At 40.4% G+C, this 19,255-nt stretch overlaps 1 protein-coding gene across 2 annotated transcripts in view; it reads left to right on the top strand.

Annotated features, from left to right (window-relative positions):
• The window catches only part of RERG (RAS like estrogen regulated growth inhibitor), a 109,458-nt gene extending 92,780 nt beyond the window's left edge, over positions 1–16,678 (top strand). For both annotated transcript variants that reach the window (XM_064515531.1, XM_026117001.2), the window contains exons 4-5: positions 12,107–12,180; positions 12,918–16,678. In XM_064515531.1, the coding sequence (XP_064371601.1) occupies positions 12,107–12,180; positions 12,918–13,325 (482 nt within the window). In that variant the 3' untranslated portion in view covers positions 13,326–16,678. The remainder of the gene's footprint in view (positions 1–12,106; positions 12,181–12,917) is intronic.
• Positions 16,679–19,255: the final 2,577 nt, after the last annotated feature.

The raw sequence follows: 19,255 nt of genomic DNA, 5'->3' as shown, positions 1-19,255 counted from the left end.
AAATATTTTTAGCAGCATCTGGACATACTGCTGTGTCTCCAGGACCACAATTATAAACTGCAGAATAAGATTCTCTGGAGGGATGAGCATGAATGAAGAACGTTACCAAACTTTGCAAGCTTTGGCACAAGGAGCTCCCACTGAAGTCAAGGCTTTGCAGCTCTGGCACTTCTGTGCGTAATGCTGGATCTGTGCAAGCCACTGTATGACAGCAGCGCTCTCCACAAAAATAGGCACCACTGTGCTTTTTTTAACCATTCTCAGCCAGGGGAGCAGCTGCAGGAGAGGTCATTTTCCAAGAGTGTTTAACCATCAGCCTTGACTTCTCAATTGATTCAGCTTAATTGGCAAGTCACTGTCACCATCGTGCCATGTTTTTTTTCCTTGCCTTTTCTTTTTCTTTTTTTTTTTAAAAACAGTGCCTAATCACTCAGGCTAACTGGTTACCTGTCACTGCCAAGGTGAATGTGTTTCCAGTTTCAATTTTTATTATAAATCACACAACTATCCCATTTATACACCAGAATTAGAAGGTATAAAGAAAGAGCTCTATGTACAGATAGATTGAAACTGCACATTTTAAAAAATACAGATGTTTTCCAAAATACTGAGTATATGAATGCAGCATTCAACTTAGTCTTCTTTCTAAAATATATACGGAAAAGGGGGATTGGGTTACCACATGGATTTTACCAAAATTCATTGATGTTTGTATGTTTTTAAATAGAATACAACTCACAAATTAATAGGCAAGTACACTGTGGTATTAGAAGGCCTGAAGACACTTGGCCTGGTTGGGGCACCTTTTAACCCACAGTCTAAAAGTGCTTCGCAAACATCAGCAACATGTCTGTAGTGGATTTAAGACAGAACTGGAAATATTTATATTATATTTTAGTTTGGCTCTATTGACAGATTTATTAAAAAAAAAAAAAGAAAGTATGAAGACAAACATTCCCATGTACCACTTCAGTATTGCTTGCCAGGAACTGGGTGAGGGCAGGCCAATAATTTGCCTGCCACTGAGGCGGGTGGGCTGGCGAAGGGTTTTGCAGCCTGCATGCAGCCGTGCTGCTGGAGGCCATCCTCTCACAGCCAGACCCCCTCAGCCTGTCACCACAAAAAAAGAAGTATAAACACCTAATATATGCCAGCCAGCATCTTCCCAGGGATGGACATACTCCAAGGGGATGAAAAAAAAAACCCCAAATCTCGGCAGAAAACTGAGGTCCTGTTGTCATCATGTGGAGAGGCAGAGACCTTAATTTGGCCACTGTCTGGCCACATATCAGTGTGAGAACCCATGAGCAGCTATGCACATGCACAGCCTCTGCAGGTAAAGCCTTGGCCTGAATGCAGGACCTCCATGAACTTCAGTGATCCATGACTTCACACCATGATTTTAAAGGCTGCTCTGAGCAGCTGCTAGTCTCAGTACCAGTAAATAGGAATAACAGTCTGAATCTCAGTGATTTTCCCCTGTTAGCTAGTGGCAGTGCCTAGAACACAGCATTTATGGTACCATCACCCAAACTCAAAGTTGGAGACATATTGCAGTTTGCAATCAAAGAAGTGAGACTGATTTTAAAATTGGAGATAAATCAATTATCAGTAAATCATCAAGGGAACTGGGCAATTTATTTTTTCCTGGGGAAAAGGGAAGAGGAAACCCAAAGAGTCATCATATCACTAGAGAGACAGCACTGATGACTGACAGCAAAATACTTTACAGGCAAGAGCAAATCATCTGCCTCCATAAGCCATGACAGACAGGGAAAATCTTCTGGATCAGATAATGAAAGAAGAAAACTGATTATAGCTATGGCTAAGCGGGTGTTTTTTAAAACAAGTTTTGTAACGTTCTCACCAAGAACACATTCATTGTTATAATATAATTTGGGGTAATTCACTTAACTAGAAATGGAGCTGGGATACCCAAGACAACACACACACGCACCCAAAAAAACCAAACACAAACAAAAACAAATGAACGAACAAACAAACAAAAAAACCCCACACAGAACAGGCTGTGGGATGTTCTCTGGGGGAACTCTACTGAACATGGAGAACAGAGGCACCACACTCAGCTGACCTGGGAGTTTCACTCAGCCATTAGCACTTTTATGTGCTGATGGGGAAGTCAGGTGCTCTTCTGAGACATGGTCTCTTAAAACATCCATTTTTACTGTACAAGGAAGAGAAGAAAACAGCAAGGAAGTGCAGAAGACAGGATTCCTCAGTTCTTTTTGATTCTGTCACTGATTTTTTGTAGAGCTGTGGGCAAGCTGCAGTCCTTCTGCTTCTCGTCTATAAAATCCTTCACCTCACAGAAGAGTGTGAATCTTTTAAGTAACTGATGTTCATAAAATCAAGATTTGCATATCAAGGGTTCACAGAAACACCAAGCATTTCTCCAAAGACTGATTTTTAAGCAAAAAAGTCTACTTATAAAATATTAACAACTAAGGAGCTAATATTTTGGTTGACCTTTCTAAAGGTTAGTTGGCTTTCTCACACTATTCCTAGATGTCTTTTTCTGGCTGTTCACATATTTCATGCGACTTTGCTAATCTTCTGAAAGGAAAAACTGTCTCTGAACAGATAATCAGCAGAACAGTGTATGCCAGAATGGTCCATCTATGAAGCTGCAGAAAGACAGAAAGCATGGGAATTTGCATTATTTGAATAGGATAGAGAAAAGACTGTTCATAATTTTGAAGCAGCAGACATAACTCTAAATAGACCTGGGTCTTAAAACAGTCATAATTTTGCTAGGACTACATCTTTTAAGAATATTTCTTCCTTTTTAAGTGTAAGTCACAATTTCTTTAAACTGCTCAGGTTTTTGATCGCTCTTTTTACAGCTGGAAGAAGAACTCAGTTGGAGTTTCTGTAAAATCCTAAGTCTACATGCATTCAGCCCATAAGACACCATCAGATATGATTAAAATGTGTGGGTGTCAGTAAAGCAGTAAAGGTAGGAGATAAGGTGGTACGAATTACTGTCCCATTCACTTAGTTATGGAAGGCTCATGATAGCACTGTTCTTCTCCAGCATAACACGAAGCAGCCAAAAGACTGCAGAAAGTTACACAAGGTAAACAAGTGCTTGAGAGAGAAAGAAATACCTTTGCTAGTGCTTTGGATCCTCTGAGAGCAGAGAAATTCTTGCCCCCTATAGACCAGGTCACGTCTGTAAGTTTTATCACTGTAGCAATAACACCAGAATTCACTTAGTAAAGATATAGTTTACGTTGGCAAGAAGGCCTTCTTCCATTGATCAAGCTTGTTGCAGGGAAGATCTTTTTTACAGTACAAAGAAAAGGGTATTTTTGCCCATATAACCATATGTATAACTGGGGCTTCTTTTAGCAAAATGGCATTATTCAGGGACGACAAGGGTTGTCTGCAAGTATGATACATCAGTACCTCCAAAATTGACCACATAATTAATATTACAAACCTGGCAAATGTTTCTAGCCTGGACTACACTGAGTTTCTCTTGATACCTGAGAAGGACAGATCTTTATAAATAGCATAAACAACAGTTGAGAGTGGGTCTATAACGTTTCAAGAAATAGAACATTTTACTCCGTAAAGAGAAAGGTACAAGAACTAACTTTCTGAACTAATCTTTGTGCCAATGCAGCCTTGAGAGAGTGTTCTGGACTCTCTTCTATCCAATGGAAAAGCTGGCATTAGGCGTTAACGCTCCAGCACCTCCTTTGCAATAAAATTTGTAGTGCTTTTCATGCCATTCACTGAAGCATGGGGACTGTGAAAACTTCAGCAGAAAACCACACCTGCCTCCATCTTCAACTCACTGTGGCTTTAGACATAATCAAGTACTGATGTTACAGGCTCTTAAACCTAAGACTAAAGAAATGCAAGCCATAGAGTTTGGGCTAGTGCCCATACAGGCATGAAAGGGGCAACAACTTCTCCACTTTAGCCCCAGTTCAGTAGTACAGATAAAGGTAAACATTTTCTTAAAGACAATAGTCCAAACCTGGTAGGAGATTCTCCATGTTCAGAGACTCTGCCACTGTACTCTTATGTGCCAAGTACCCTCTGGCTAGCAACAGTCAGTAGAAGACCTCTCCGGTATATGGAGTATAGTGGAAGTGTTCCCTGTCAGTTGGGGGTTGTGTCAGGGTGCAGAGCCCAGATGCTGTGGTCCATTACCCTACTTTTCAGTATCACCACACAGGTGAAAGAAAATGCCTTGTTCTCTGCTGGTTTCCTTGAAATCATCCTGTAAATCCAGAGAATGTAATAACTGAAATTATATATTTCCTACAATCTAAATATTAACACATTCACTTTGGTTAGAGGGAGGTGCACAGATGGAAAAAAAGAAAAAGGTTTATATCTGTTCTCTACCTCAGCCTCAAGGACTGCCTTTGCTCTCTGGTTTATCCAGCTGACACACATGCTGTCTGGACAGCTGGAATATGGTCTGAATACAAACATTATCCCCAGGACTGCTTTCACTGAAGCAGATCACGATTTGAAGAAATGCACGTTTGTATATCCAAACTGCACCTCAGGTTCTGTTTAAAAATTCCTAGTTTTCTTGACTTGTGGCTCACTCAGCAAGTTTGCCTTCAAACTGCCTGCCTCTACCATTAAAAATACTAACGTCCCATTAGCGCTGCTGAGAGGCAGATTGTCCAGACAACGAACAGAACTTTTAACAAAAGGGCTAGTACTGAAATGGCTGTTAATAAATCATAGGCTGAAGGAACTGTCAGTCAAGGATGATCCCTTCTTCCTGCTAGGTAGAGATCCTGCCCTGGGGTGTAACGGGTGACAGAAGAGTAGCTGCAGGAGGAAGCCAGCCCGGGAAAGTTGTCCCTCCCAGCTCCTTCTTCCTATTGCTGCACAAGAGGATACTGCAGTCTACATTGCACTGTAGACCAGATCACTGATGTGCTCATGATCAAAAATAACCATTTCCCAGGGCGAGCAAAAGAGGAGGGAAGGAGAGAGGGAGGAAGGGAGAGACCATCATCTTGCAAAACTTTGTCCTCTGCATATTTCATTTGAGCACAGGTCGACAACTACAGCTTATCCAAGCACATAACTAGAAATAATGTATGTGGTCCATTACTGACTTTCTACCAAAATGAGACATAAAAGTAACCAACCATTGGGGCTAGGGGAAATGGCTGCCATCTGTGTTTTAGAGAATACCGTGACAAGTGTGCTTAATACTTCACTGGAAAACAGCCTTGTTTTAGAGCCAAACTCTAGCCGTTAGTGTCCTCAACTAATTTTTATTAACAAAATTACTCATTCCTTCTGCCTCAGTGTGTAACAGGTTTAGTCCCTCAACAGTTCCACTTGTCCCCTGGTAGTCATCTTCCTGGACTTTTATTTTTCCACTGAAAACAGTAGAAACATTAAGCAACTTGACTTCATACAAATTTAATACATCTTGAATCACTGTTACCGTACTCCTCAGCAGTGGGAATTTATACTGAACATATTATGAAAGTGAGCCATAAAAGCATTCCTGACTTCTCTGAGGTGTCCATAAGGATGTGGACCTGGAGCACTTTAAACCCCTGACACTGGCTCCTAAAATGCATGACAAAGGCTTGAAATGATGAAATTGCAATTGAGATCAACAGAGGAAGATATTTAAAGTAACTTGGAAAGCAGTTATCTGAAAACAACAATGAAAAGGTTTATTTTCTTTCACATGAGTCTCAAGATGAAGATATTCCTAATGCCAGTAATAAAAATTCCGCTTTTTTTTTTTAAACAGTAGTTATACACACAGCAAAATTGGAAATGGCAGTGGCTGTGCTTGCTGTAGTTACAGCTGAAAAATATTTTGCCCCCTTTTTTCTTGCTCATCATATTCCAAAATGTTCTCCAGATGAGCAGAAGTTTCCAGCGCTTACTTCTGCACCTTCAGGAGTGCAGTTTTGCTTGTTTTACGTGTGAGAAAAGTCTCACTGGTTAGTTTTCATTTATATTGGCAGAAATAAGATGAAACTTACACAGCTTCACTAACAAAAACTTCTTACCACAGTCCAAAAAAAAAAAAAAAAGTTAGTAAGAAATGGTTTATTTAGACTTAAAGTTGTCATGGACATAATTCCCACCAAGAACTAATGCCTCTGCTTGGTGTTGGTGGGAAAGTTATATCAGAAAATTAGAAAAACAGCTGAAGCCTTGAAATTTATTCCCTGCTACTTAACACCACTCCAGCCTTGTTGGTTTTGCCGTGTTTTAGTCTGCCTTAATAAATCCACTTTTCTTAAGTATCTGTACACCTTTTCTCTGCCTATCCCAGCAGAAGCTAGTTAAGGACAGAGCCTCCAGAAACAGGAATGTAACCTCCCTCCCGCACCTCAGTTGTCCCTTTCTCTCCCTCCCCAAAAACTCCTAACAAACAAAACAGCCACAGTACTAGCACCCAGGAGAAAAATCATATGCAGCAGAAGCCCACAAGCAGACAAATTCATTTCTCATGGATTTGCTCCTCCTATTCCCCACCACGCTCATCCCATTTCTTCACCCGCGCCCCAGTCCTCCGCAGTGTCCCCTGTGAATCCCCGCGGCACCTGGAGCTTCTTCCGTCCCTGCCAACCATCGCTGCCCTCCTGCGTGGGACAGGGGCAGCAAGCAGCCCGGCAAGCGCGGAGGCACCTGCTAGCAGGCAGGCAGGGCAGAGGCTGGGCTCTCCCCGTCTGTGCCTCGACACCGGTAAGGTCTCTCCCCTCTGCCACCCGTGATTTTAACAACAGCTACAGGATGAAAATATCCGAGAGCTTCGCCTTGGACTGAGCCCGGCAACTGAAAGCAGCTCGTCATGCTGGGACATACTCAGTGGCTGCAGTGCCACATGACTTTCTTGCTCTCAGCTTTAATGCGACTAGTTTGGGAATGCCTGCTGTACTGCAGTCACAGCTCTGATGGCAGCAAACGTAGCCTCAGAAGAGGCAGCCAAAAAAGCTAAGAGCAGCATTAGAAAAGAAACTCCTGTACACGTCACCGTTTCCATTCCAAAAGCAACATCCACAAGGCAGACTGCACATGAAGCAGGCCGAAGTTCCCAGAGTTGAATTAAATCTCACTGCAAACACACACCTTGTTCTTTCATACACACATTTTGGGTTAAATTTGTGCCTTGACATTAATGTTTGTGTAGTGCAATAATCTTACAGTGTAAAGCATACACGGGTACTGTACAACCTTCTGAAACTTTTCCTTCAGTATTTCCTGACTCTTGGAGTTACATTTGCAGAAACACTTAAGACATCAAAAAGCCAAGTCCAATTATTAGAGCTGTCAGAGTCACGTAGACTCCTCTAAAACCACTACTCTTCATGATTTTCTTTCGGTACCTTTCTTCTTTTACTATATGACACATGATAATGATAGCAGTAGCAATGCATGGCATATCATTATCTGATGGTTATATTAATATATAATAAAAAACCCAGCTTTGCATATTTTTGGATCTGCAACATGAGATAATAAGGAGAAATGGGGGTTTGCTCAACATGGAGCACGGTGTGTTAGCATTAAAATTACGTTCTAAATGACAAGGGCTGAACTGTGATTCCTGTAAATTCAGTGATGGTGGCAGAATAAAAGGCCTCCTATAAGTTAAATAATGGATAGAGGAAGCAGCAGCTAGATGCAAGGAATAAAAGTACTGGCAGCTGAGTTTTTAGTAGAGATAGTGGTGGGGGAAGGAAGAAGGCAGGAAAGACCTGGGGAGTTGGGAAGGTTTATTCTGGTTACAAGCGTTGTATAAGAGGTGACACAGGTCCCCAGAGCAACAGGGTAATGTAGAGGAGGACAGATTTCACAAAGGCAGACAAAGGCAAGGCCCTGGAAAACAAGATCAGACAACACTAGGATTAGTAAAATGGAGGTAAATTGTTTTCCTGAAGCGCTGTCAAAGTCACTTTTCTCAAATGTGATAGCGCCAGGTGCTATTCTGATGAAAGTCCAAGATCATGAGAGTCTAAATGAGCAGGGAGTTTATTTGTTGGGGAGCAGGGGAACTGAGAACCTGTATCAGAAATAATTAAGGGAAATGTTAGGTTTTTTAAACATACTCCTGCATCATCACTGAACAAGACTTTAACTCAGAAGTTAAACCCTATTAGCTGCAGCTTTTTGGTCTGGAAACTCAGCTATAATTATTACATGAAAAGCTCTTTTTCTGGATCTCTAGCAGTTTTTAGTTCCAACTGTCTGAAAGCCACCATGAGACCAAAGTTATTGGTTAACCTTTTTTTGATTAAAATGAACTCAATTCTGAATGGAAGTGAAGTTTGTATCTCTCTGTACTTAAAAGTAAAAAAAGAAGACCGTGTTACTTTTAAATTCAAATGTAAAGTGATGTATGTCATTGCTTCATCTTAAATGATTTATCTGCTCCTACTGTGTTTTCCTAAAAGCAGTAAACCATTACTATGTAAATATTTCCTCCCAGAGTTGTGCCATACCCCTGCTATGCACTGCCTTTTCAAAACAAAGAGGTACTGAAGTCACATCTTTACATCACTGTGAATATAGACCAAGACCTAGAAATTACTTCTCAGATGATAATCTCCCCCCCCCCCCAAAAAAATGTAGTCTTCTGGAACAAATCTATTGATTAGATCAGTATAGTCCTGTACAAATAGACTTGATAAATGACTATTTAAAACTTTGGCCTAAAAAGCCCAAAACTCTATTGCATATGTCACAGTAAGCACAGCACAGGGATGTGATGTGATCAAGCTGTAACTGAATATCCATATCCATGGGTACTCTGTGGATCATGGACATCAATTTTTCTCTATATAAGTTCAGTAGGTTTTTTGTGCCATTTTTTTTTTAAATCATACTGCTCCAAAGAATAGAAAGAGATTTTGTAAAAGGCAAAAAAAAAAAAAAAAAAAAAAAAGTTTTTGCCTTTTACAAAAGTCATTATTTCCTCTTTCAAAACTATTTTGCAGATGTGGTAATTTGAGAATTTTACTAAGTTTCCATTAATTAGAAAAACAAATCAACTGGTACCACTTCCAACATGTTTGTCAGGCCTCTTGCCAAAGTCTAAATATTTTTAGAATAAGCTTTAATTTCTGAAAAGATGGACCTGCAAGAACCAAGAGTGCTTTGCAGAACAAGAGTCCTAGGGAATTGCAGCATTATAACCAAAGTGAGACCTTGAAAACAACGACGTCAGCTGTCAAAGCAACACAGCAACACCTTTTATCCAGTTACTGGGAATACAAACAGAAGCCTATTACACCCCAAAGCCAAAAATAATGGGTCAGATTTACTTGCTTATATTGAAATATGGCAAATGGCTGAATACAACTACTGTATTTCCCCATTGCTAACAATGTCAGGCATACTATGGCTCTGTCATGAACAGATCGCTAGCTCTGCTTTGAGGCTAGTTCAGTTCTGACACTGAGTCTATGGATAGCAAAACACAGCTGTGAAGTTTATTTTCCACCTATGAGGTTTTAGCCATATAACTAAAGATAATAATATATAGACATTGCTCGATACAAATGATATTCTGGAGCTCAGGAAGTTGCCCATAATCTCAGGAGCCTATATCAGGAAGATCACTGCCCTTTCTGCTTGACCATGATGACGCAAGAACAAGACATTTAGAGCTTGGATTCATCAGATCAATTTTAGACTTCTAACTGCTTCTGAGGTATGACTCAATCCAGGAAGGGGTCAAGGGTACTTAGTGGAGACAGACACCTGCACTGTAGATGGTTTCAGTCAAGGATCCAGCAAACATCTAAAGTCACCTAATTTCTCTCTGGTTGAATGTCTCAAAATACAGTGGGGCACAGGGAAAATGATACTAACAAACACCACAGCAAGGCAATGCATACGTAAGGTGCTCTGGGATCTTAAGGCTTTAGGGCACTCAACATCACCTAACTGGAATTCAAGACTTCAGGGCCTGTAACTCACTAGATCACCAGATTCTTAGGATATTTGTGTTCCCTTAAAGAAGAACCCATACCTGCAATTACACCAGGAATGCTTTAGAAATCCAGCTGTTTTTACACTCATTAAAATTTACCCAGGTACAGCACATTCCAAAGCACAGGAACAGACACATTTTCACTAAGATATACTAATCTGACCCAAATCAGTGCTACTCATCCAGGACCAAATTCCACCCTAAGGTGGGCAGCCAAAGTGAGTTCTATTTACAGTGCAAAATCCTTTTTTGAGAACTCAAGTGACTTTAAGAATCATGCTGCTTTTCTGTGGTAGGCACGAGTCTGTTCCTTGAGATTTATTCTCCAGTTTCACAGAGAACAGCCTACCACACTCTGCATCCTTAAAGACATTTCATGGATACACTGCAAGTATGTATGGATAAGCAGTTCCTCACATTGGGCAGACTCATCCTCAACAGCTACTTGTCTAGCAGGGCCAGATGGTTGAAGGCATGTAAGCATTACAAGGACTAAATGACTAAGGAGCCAGCGTTGCATCATTCACTCAAGAACTGTCCCTTCTTCACACCATTCTTCCCTAAAGAAATGAGGCATAAATTCCTAAGTGACTTTAGACATGGAGTGCTGCACAGGAAGCCCCAACCTAGCACTCAGCAGTTTAGCCTCTGAAATTACTTGCTAAGGAGGCATCATTGCAGCTTCCACATCAAGCTGGGATTCTGCTTTTCTGTGCTCCCTGAGGGAATCATTGCAGCTAGGAGGACATGCAGAAGGGAAGAAGAAAACATAATAAGAAACAAACTTTTCTTACTCTATTCTGCAGGTATATCATCAGGATCACAAAAATAGGACTACAACTCCTTCAGCAACCTTACCGCACTGAACAGAAGGGGATCTTACTGGCTATACAAATCTGGCTTTGATTGTCTGAAACCCTGCAGGAAGATTGGTTGCCATCTGCCTAATTAAATTGACCATTTGTCCCTACTAGATGCAGCTGTACTATTTAAAGCAATTAGGGTAGCACAGGAGGGAAATGACAGTTTTGATTTGGGAAGAGAGTGTTTGTAGCACTTACATCATTCAAACATTCATGGTTATAAAGAGGTGACATTCTTCAGTAGATTAAAAAAAAAAGACATTCAACAAAATACAAACCCTTTCAGAAGTTCTGATTCAAGAAATGTGTTCCCTTTAACTTATCCTTCATTCCCATTGAGGAGATTTGCACCAAATAAAAGAATTGCATCTCTGACAATGCAAAGCATTCGTAGTCACTGGCCACAGTTTTACAACATATGCATTTGCCTTTTGATATGGGACATCTGCAAGCTAGCAACAGTAATAAATCTGAATGTTAGCACAGATGATTTTCCAAGTTTTAGGTCAAATGCTATCAAATTTAACGTACCAGCTCATTAAGATAAAACAAGTCCTTTTGTCATTAGGTTTCTGATTAGTTGCCTGGCTCAACTGAGAGGCAGTAAACAGGTTCCTTTTTCCTGTAGTATAGTGTAAATGCTTAATGCCCACTGGCGATTCTTATAAATCATGAAGAGGGAAATCAGTGCTTGAGCCCTTGCTAGGACAGGAGAATGTGATGATTTCAGCATGTTTCAAAGAGACATTCCTAAAATAGCTAACTGTTCTGTAATTTTATCACAGTATAAGGCCTGTGCTTAGTGGTTAGCCTGAAAAGATCCCTGATCTGCAACCATACCAGCTTCAGTCTTGTCATATTTCAAGCTAAGCAGTGACAAGCCCTTGAGCTGGATACTTTGAGAGCAGCAGTTTTTGAGTGAATTTTCATATTCCTATGAGTGAAAGTGAAATACTGCCTGCAGCCTTGCAGATCTCTTTACTGCAGGAGGTTATCCTTTTTTGGGGTGCAGAGTACAATGTCCACTGGTACAGCCTGCTATAGGTACAAGACATTTGAAAGAAAGAGCCGCTCTGCCATATAGGGAGAGGTAAAAGATTCTCATTTGTAGAAAGCAGGACTTGAGTGTGCTCCAGACTGGCTGGAAGACCTCCAACAAGTGAAATTTAGTGAAGCTATATGTTATATCACGTCTTATGCTGGGGTAACCATAAGGAAGATAGAAAAAATGACCCTCTTTTAATAAATTTTGCAAAATGTGTTCTTATTTTAGAGTCTACATATCGTCACCAAGCTACCATTGATGATGAAGTGGTTTCCATGGAGATACTAGACACAGCTGGTCAGGTGTGTGGCTACACGTATTAATATCCAATACCTTGACTGGGATAGATAGTAGAGAAGGGGAGTGCAGTGGTGGCTGTGTAAAAGGGGGCAGGCATACCCGCTTCTGGAGACTGAGATTTGCTTCTGAGCAGAGTGCCCCTTGTCCCCACCATCAGCTTGCTGCCAGACCCACTGTGCTGGATCCAGACCCTGCTGTAAGGAACCTCATTCAAAGTTTTCAAACACAGGAGGAACAAACAAAGGCAGAATTTACACTAGCATTAAAATGATTTTGTTCTCATTCCTTGATTCTGGGCCAACCCATGTTACTGTTGTGCACAAAGTCACAGTCTATTTACACAGCCGACTGATGAAGCTCGACAACCAGAGGCTTGGGTGACCTACACATGTACCCACACAAATTCACCTATTAAATGATTCCCACCAAACGGTAGAGTAGTTTTGTCTCAGCCAGCCCTCCTTGCTTTGAGAACATGGCAGGTGCTCACACTGAACAGTCCTATGCAGTCCATATGCCGGATATTGTTCAACAGAGACCCAGTTCTGATTACCTGCTACCACCCTGCCCTTGACAACTTGACAGAGTGCCACACATTAAAAATGGTGATGTGCATACAGTACAAAGTCAAGGAGATGGACATGGCTTTGCAGGCTTGGGGGCCAACATCTATCTGAAGGGCTGGTGTCTTTTTCCAAAACCCGATTTCTAAAGCCTGGTATCTGTCTTTTCAAAACAGGAAGATGCTATTCAGAAAGAAGGACATGTCCGGTGGGGTGAAGGCTTTGTGCTGGTCTATGACATCACGGACAGAGGCAGCTTTGAGGAAGTGCTGCCACTTAAGAACTTGTTGGATGAAGTTAAAAAACCCAAGAACGTCACTCTGATCCTGGTGGGGAACAAAGCAGATCTGGATCACTCCAGGCAGGTCAGCACAGAGGAAGGTGAAAAGCTGGCCACAGAACTAGCATGTGCATTTTATGAGTGCTCTGCTTGCACAGGAGAAGGCAACATTATGGAGGCCTTCTATGAGTTGTGTCGTGAGGTACGGCGTCGAAAGATGGTGCAGGGCAAGACTCGGAGACGGAGCTCCACCACCCATGTCAAGCAGGCTATTAACAAGATGCTTACCAAAATCAGCAGCTAAAAAGAGCTGTATTAAGCTAGAGAAGCATTATAGAGCATATGAGCTTGGGGCAGGGATGAAGCAAGCAGAGCACACTTTAGTAAAGGATGGTCAAAGCTTTGCTATTAAAAAAATAGAAAAGACAAACCACACCACTGTCCTTTCTGAGTAACATGGGTCAGACTTTTTTTCCTGTTTCAAAATGTACTTAGCTTCTGGCTAACATTAAAAACAAAACAAAAAAACTCCAAAGGACTAGATGATTGTGGGGATTGGCACTGACAGAACATCTTCTGCTTCTACAATGCTGGATCCAATTCCCTCCAAGTTAGTAGTGCCTAAACATCATTTCCAACCAGCCAGCTACACAGTGGCCACTGGGGAGTAAGACTCAGTCCTCAGTCCAGCAACAACCATCACAACTGATATGCTCAATGACTGAATACACTTAGAGGCTGCTGTGTTGTACCAGAAGTTTCATCTGACACCTGTCACCAGCTCTAAACTGGCGCATTGTGTGCTTTTACTCCAAGCTGTCCTTGCTCGTGTTTTTTTGTCAAATCTTTGAGTGCCAATGTATGCAAAGTATGCAAAAAATATAGGACAAATATTTTTCAGACCCTACAGTGAGTTTAGCCAGCAGGACACACATTTCAACAGGTCTGAAGTTCAGTTGCTTTTCCATATCCTCTGAAACTGCAGACCTCATCAAGAAATAATCAGCTTGTCCAGTGGCATTTCAGCATTTTCCCCTCAAAGTGCAGTGCTGTACTTGGGGGAATTGGACTGTATGTGCTGGGAAATCAAACTAAAAAGATAACCATATTACTATTGATTTAGTTATGGGTAGTTTATAGCTTTTGTTTACATTTTTGCTTTTGGTCTTACTTCAATTCAAGTAGTTCCTCCTACTCTGTCTTCTACTGAAAAAGAACTGAAACCATAGGAAAGGCAAGCATTTAAAGTCTCAAATGTAAATCAGATGTAAATGGCCTTTACTGTATCAAAAGGCCCTAACTTCCAGCTGTTTAAACTTCCAGATGTTGTTTGAAGCAATCTGTGGTTTAAACCAGCACAGGGTTTTGTAAGTTAATTTAGCACATTCAAGTGAAAGTGCATTTTATCAGGTTTTGGTGCCTGGGATACAAAGCATGCAGGTTATGTCTCTTACCAGTTATATTGCAGCCCTTTAGGCATCTCAGTTTGGCGTCACGTAGAACCATAGACAAAGGGTGGGATGACAAATGGGGATATTAGTTGTATTCTCCTTTGAAGAGCAGCCCTCTCATAGCAAACCACTCACAACTATTCTCCACCGCTTTGCACTTTGTATGGTTATTTGCCTCTGTGAGGAAAGAACGCCAAAATTCTATCAAACACAATTTGCCACAGATGTAGGAGAGTGAGGATATTTGATATGATAGCACTATATACAGTTATAGTAAGCCACATAAATGGTGGAACAGACTGGATAATGAAGCCTGTATATCCCTGTGAACAGGGAGAAGTCCTAAGTTAGGCCTTTTCAGTAGGATTGACTTAACGGTACTTCACCAAAGTAAATTTCTTTAAAACATTCTCTCATCCACATCTCTAACCCAATCAACATTAAGGACATCACTTTCAAATGTACATTTTATTTGGGCTGTTATTTATTTTCTCTGTTTACCCCAGTCTAGATAGTGAAAATTCACTCACTCTTTTGGAATCCGTGTCTACATTTTGCCCCCCATATTCAGGTAAGCTGCTGTACATCAGCTACAGATGCTGCAGTGGAAACTTCACTGTGTTGCTCTGGGCAGGAGTTTCTGGCAACAGATGAAATGTCTTTGACACATCTGTTCCCAAACTATTGGTCATCTCTAACTTCTATAAAAAGTCAGATTTTGCCTTTTTAGTCCTGTTAGTAATGCAGAATCAATACAAATGTAAGAGAATGAGCTAGCATCTATTTGTGCACCAGTAGTCATTAGCTGAAGGTCTGAACTTGCAGTCATGTAGGTTATAACATCAGGAGCGAGAGTGAGCATTTGTTCAGGCACTATTTTTAAAATCAGTTATGTTGCATGAATCTAAAACAAACAAAATCTTTACCTGTAAATCCCATGTCAGTACAGTTGATGAGGAAAGTCATTACGTCAGTACTCTAAGCAACTGATTTATCCCTCTCTAGGACAATATGAACTGGTTTTTTTCTCTAAAAGCCTGTCTTGGGTTTCAGAGTAGAGCGACATTTAAAATACAAAAATATAATATATGAATTACAACAGAAAATAAATTAGTCATATTCAAACTGGGAGAGCTGAAAGGAAAGAGGAGCTAAGTTATGGCCCTAATATTTTCCAAAAGAATCTCAGCAAGTTACATCTTTGCTTACACTGTCTGGTATGGGGAAGTCGTAAAATCCTGGTGAAAGAAAATGTTCCACTGTGCAAACATGACTTATTACATAAAGAACCTCTAATAAAAATAGTAACATTCCTTTGCAAAGACTGAATTTGGAAACTGCCGAATATGATAAACATTCAGTCAAAAAGGAGGCTTCTATTTTGTGACCTTTCCTCCCACACAAACACAGATTTCTTTACTTAATTGCTCATTAATTTTTTTTCCTCTGTGTAATGGGCTGCTTGTCAAGCCAGTTATGATATAGAATATTATAATCTGTTGATACATACTACCTAGTATTAAATGCAATCTGATTTACTGTTGCTCACAATGTTGCAACATATTATCAGCTATGCTATAGAAATGTCCTATTTCTACAATGTGAAAATTGAGCCAAAATGTGCTGAAGCATTGAAAAGGCCAAATGCAACATGAACCCAAATTCAGTAGCTTTTCCACAGCAGACATGAACAGTTTAAATTCTGTTTCTACTACTGCTATTTAAATGTACATATATGACACTAGCATTAAATTCCTCTCTTCTACCCTTTTCGTTTCTGTGGGAAAAGGTTGAGAACAAAGAGAAACAAAAAAGGGGAAGAAAGGTGAGATGGACACTTGTTTCCTACAACAAGTTGATTGTCATTTATAAAGTTTTTAAATATTTATCTTCAATTGATGAAGAGTTAGTCATGCCCATGCTGCAAGACCTGGATCAGGAACCAAAACTTCCCTAGAACTTTAAGTATCTTCATATCTGGGGGTTCAGTGCAACTAATGATGGAAGTGAGGATCAGCCATTAAGTTTGCACTTGGATCCAGACAAGTTGTCCCCAAACCTGGGGATAGTTGCATCTGGCAGTTTGCTACAAGGCTATTTGTTTTTTATATATATAATGATCTGTATGCATTTTTACATTAAAAATATGAACGCTTGTGCTTGTAGATAATATACAAGAAAATATAAAAATAAAGATAAAAAATTAGTGCTGTCTGTACTGGACTCTTATGATTTGATCTTCCTTTAGTTGTCTCCAAACTCTTGTCTTCCAGCTTTTAAGGGGCCAGTTCCTAAAGTCCTGCTTTTCTTTTTATTTAGCCTTTATCTCAGGAAAACAAACAGCAAATTTTGCCTGAATAAGCACTTCACCATTTGGATCAGTTTATCCAAAGTTATGTGGCTGTTAGACCAGCATTCCTAGCATTAAGATATCAAATAGCATCTACAGCGAAACACAGAACCATATGCCATTGGTAGCCAATTCAAGGCTGACCAAAAAAGCTACAATGCCAGGGTTTTTAAATGACCTCAGTGAAACACACTGGAAACCTTCCATTCAAACACTGTCCTGACAACTAAATGACATGGATCCTGATCCCAAGCTTCCTAGGTAAAACCCTGGGCTAAGAGGTCTGGGAGATATATGCCATAAATTCAGAGTCGCCTTTCCACAGCTATGCCCAGTCTCCAAGGATAAATACAATGTCCTGTGGTTCTAATCTCTTCCTCCCATATAAAGTACATTATAGCAATGATGCACAATCACACACAGTTCGAGTATTAAGCTATAGTGGAGGACACTTCAACACAGTTGAGGGGAACTGGCTGTAAACCACTTATATGTTTTCCTCCAAATCTGGGTGAACTAAGTAATGCAAAGCGTGGATCATAAACAGCTGAATGACAGTATGATATAAGAATGTCACCTTTGGCAGAGAAGTGCATGAAGTCTGGATGCCAGATCTACAGTGTGAGGTGAAACCTCCCAGTACTAGGTAAGGCATCTTTCCAGTCAATATCCTCCTCTGTAGCACTGCAAAGCAACTTTGAGTTATGTCAGGCTGCTCTATAACTTGCTCCAATAGCAACCAGTCAAAATAATCTTTCCTACAAAATAAGTAGTGGCAGTCTTAAAGGTTATGTATAAACAGTCTTTGGGGTTCCTTTTATCTTTCTCTTTATGGTTCAAACCATTTATACGTCTTAAGAAGAAAAGAAAAAAAGCACTTGTAAAGACAGAGGCTTTAATTGAAAAAGGCTCCTTGGTAGTTTGATGTAGCTGACTTTATGTTCTTTGAAAAATTAAACATATAATGAAAACAGTATCATTTTAGAAACTCTGATGTTATGCACTTTATTTCCATTACAGATGCCAGGCACTAATTACCTCAAAGTTATGAAAATAGAGAGCAGTGGCTTGCAGTCCCTTGCTTTGCAAGGTTACTAAAAGGGAATTTGGTCTGGTTTCTGTAAACATGGTTCCACATGAGGAAAGCCATTATCACAGCTTGCACTAGTAAGAGACAGCCTAAGTTGCTAGAGCGTGCAGAGTTACGCAAGGGATGGGTCAAGCCCCTTTTCGCAGCCTCAGTAGCCAACATCTGCAGGAAACACTCCCACAGCCGACCTCTCTCCTCCACTTGAGAAATCTCCCCTTCATTTTTTGGTCTGAGGTACATTGGTAGGAAAGTTTACACTGTCATCTAATAAATCTGTGAATCTGTGGAGTCCAGCCTCCTGGCTTTTTGAACTAGCCCCTTTCACCTCTGCTAGAATTCCCAAAGCAGCGATTTTCCACTACCATGTTTTAAGTAAGATTTCTGAACGACAGTTATCAGTATACTCTCTCAATGTCCAGGGATGCTGTATGGGCAAAGAGCCTATGACACTTCTCAGAGGTCTCTCTTACAGGAATGCAGTATTTATAAATACCTCTGGATGCAGATTCTAAAATCTGAACACAGCTGTTCTGAAGGGTTGGAAACCAATTTTTGTTGAATCATCTCATAATTAAAGAACAGACCCTTGTCAAGTGCCAGGGTCCTAGGCCAGACTCTGAAACATCCTGTATCACTGTAAGCACCTACCATATACCCAGAAATATTGATTCATGCCTAGGAATTCAGGAATATACAGACTCTGATTTCTAAATCAAGCAAGTTTTAGTTACCAAGAATACATCAGTACACAAAAAAATGATGGTTTCTTGAGAGGCCTGATTAATCAATCAACTTTGTCAGTAAAAATGGTCTAACTCCACCCTGCTATTTCTATCCTAGTCAAAGCTGTCATTGCTACAAAAAACACTAAGGAAATTCAGAAGGAAACAAGGGAAGGAAAGGGAAGGGAAGGGAAGGGAAGGGAAGGGAAGGGGAGGAAAGGGAAGGGAAACCCAAAGGGACATCATGTAAATATAGGTGAAATTCCCATTTTTCCAGAAAAACAATTGCAAGATTTAGTACATAAACATTAAAATATTCTAATCGGTGAACACTGGTACACAAGTGATCTGACCAGAAAAAGGAATTGGAGAAGTTATGATGATTTTGAGCTGTAGGCTTGAGATTTTTCTTTTTGCAAATCTAACTCAAAAGAAATAAAAATATTATTATTACACAACTGACATTAGGGCTGGAATTTGTAATTAATGCCAGGCTTCTGATATCTAGCTTTTAATACAGTTTCTGGATTGTTTGGTATTTGGCGGTTAGTTTTTAACGCTACGAAAAACAACCATCTCTAAATAACTTAACCCAGTGTTATCCCAGCTATATTCTTTTTG

The sequence above is a fragment of the Dromaius novaehollandiae genome, chromosome 1 (genome assembly GCF_036370855.1).
Source record: "Dromaius novaehollandiae isolate bDroNov1 chromosome 1, bDroNov1.hap1, whole genome shotgun sequence".
Classification (NCBI taxonomy): Eukaryota; Metazoa; Chordata; class Aves; order Casuariiformes; family Dromaiidae; genus Dromaius; species Dromaius novaehollandiae.
This window is presented reverse-complemented; position numbering and strand designations above follow the sequence as displayed.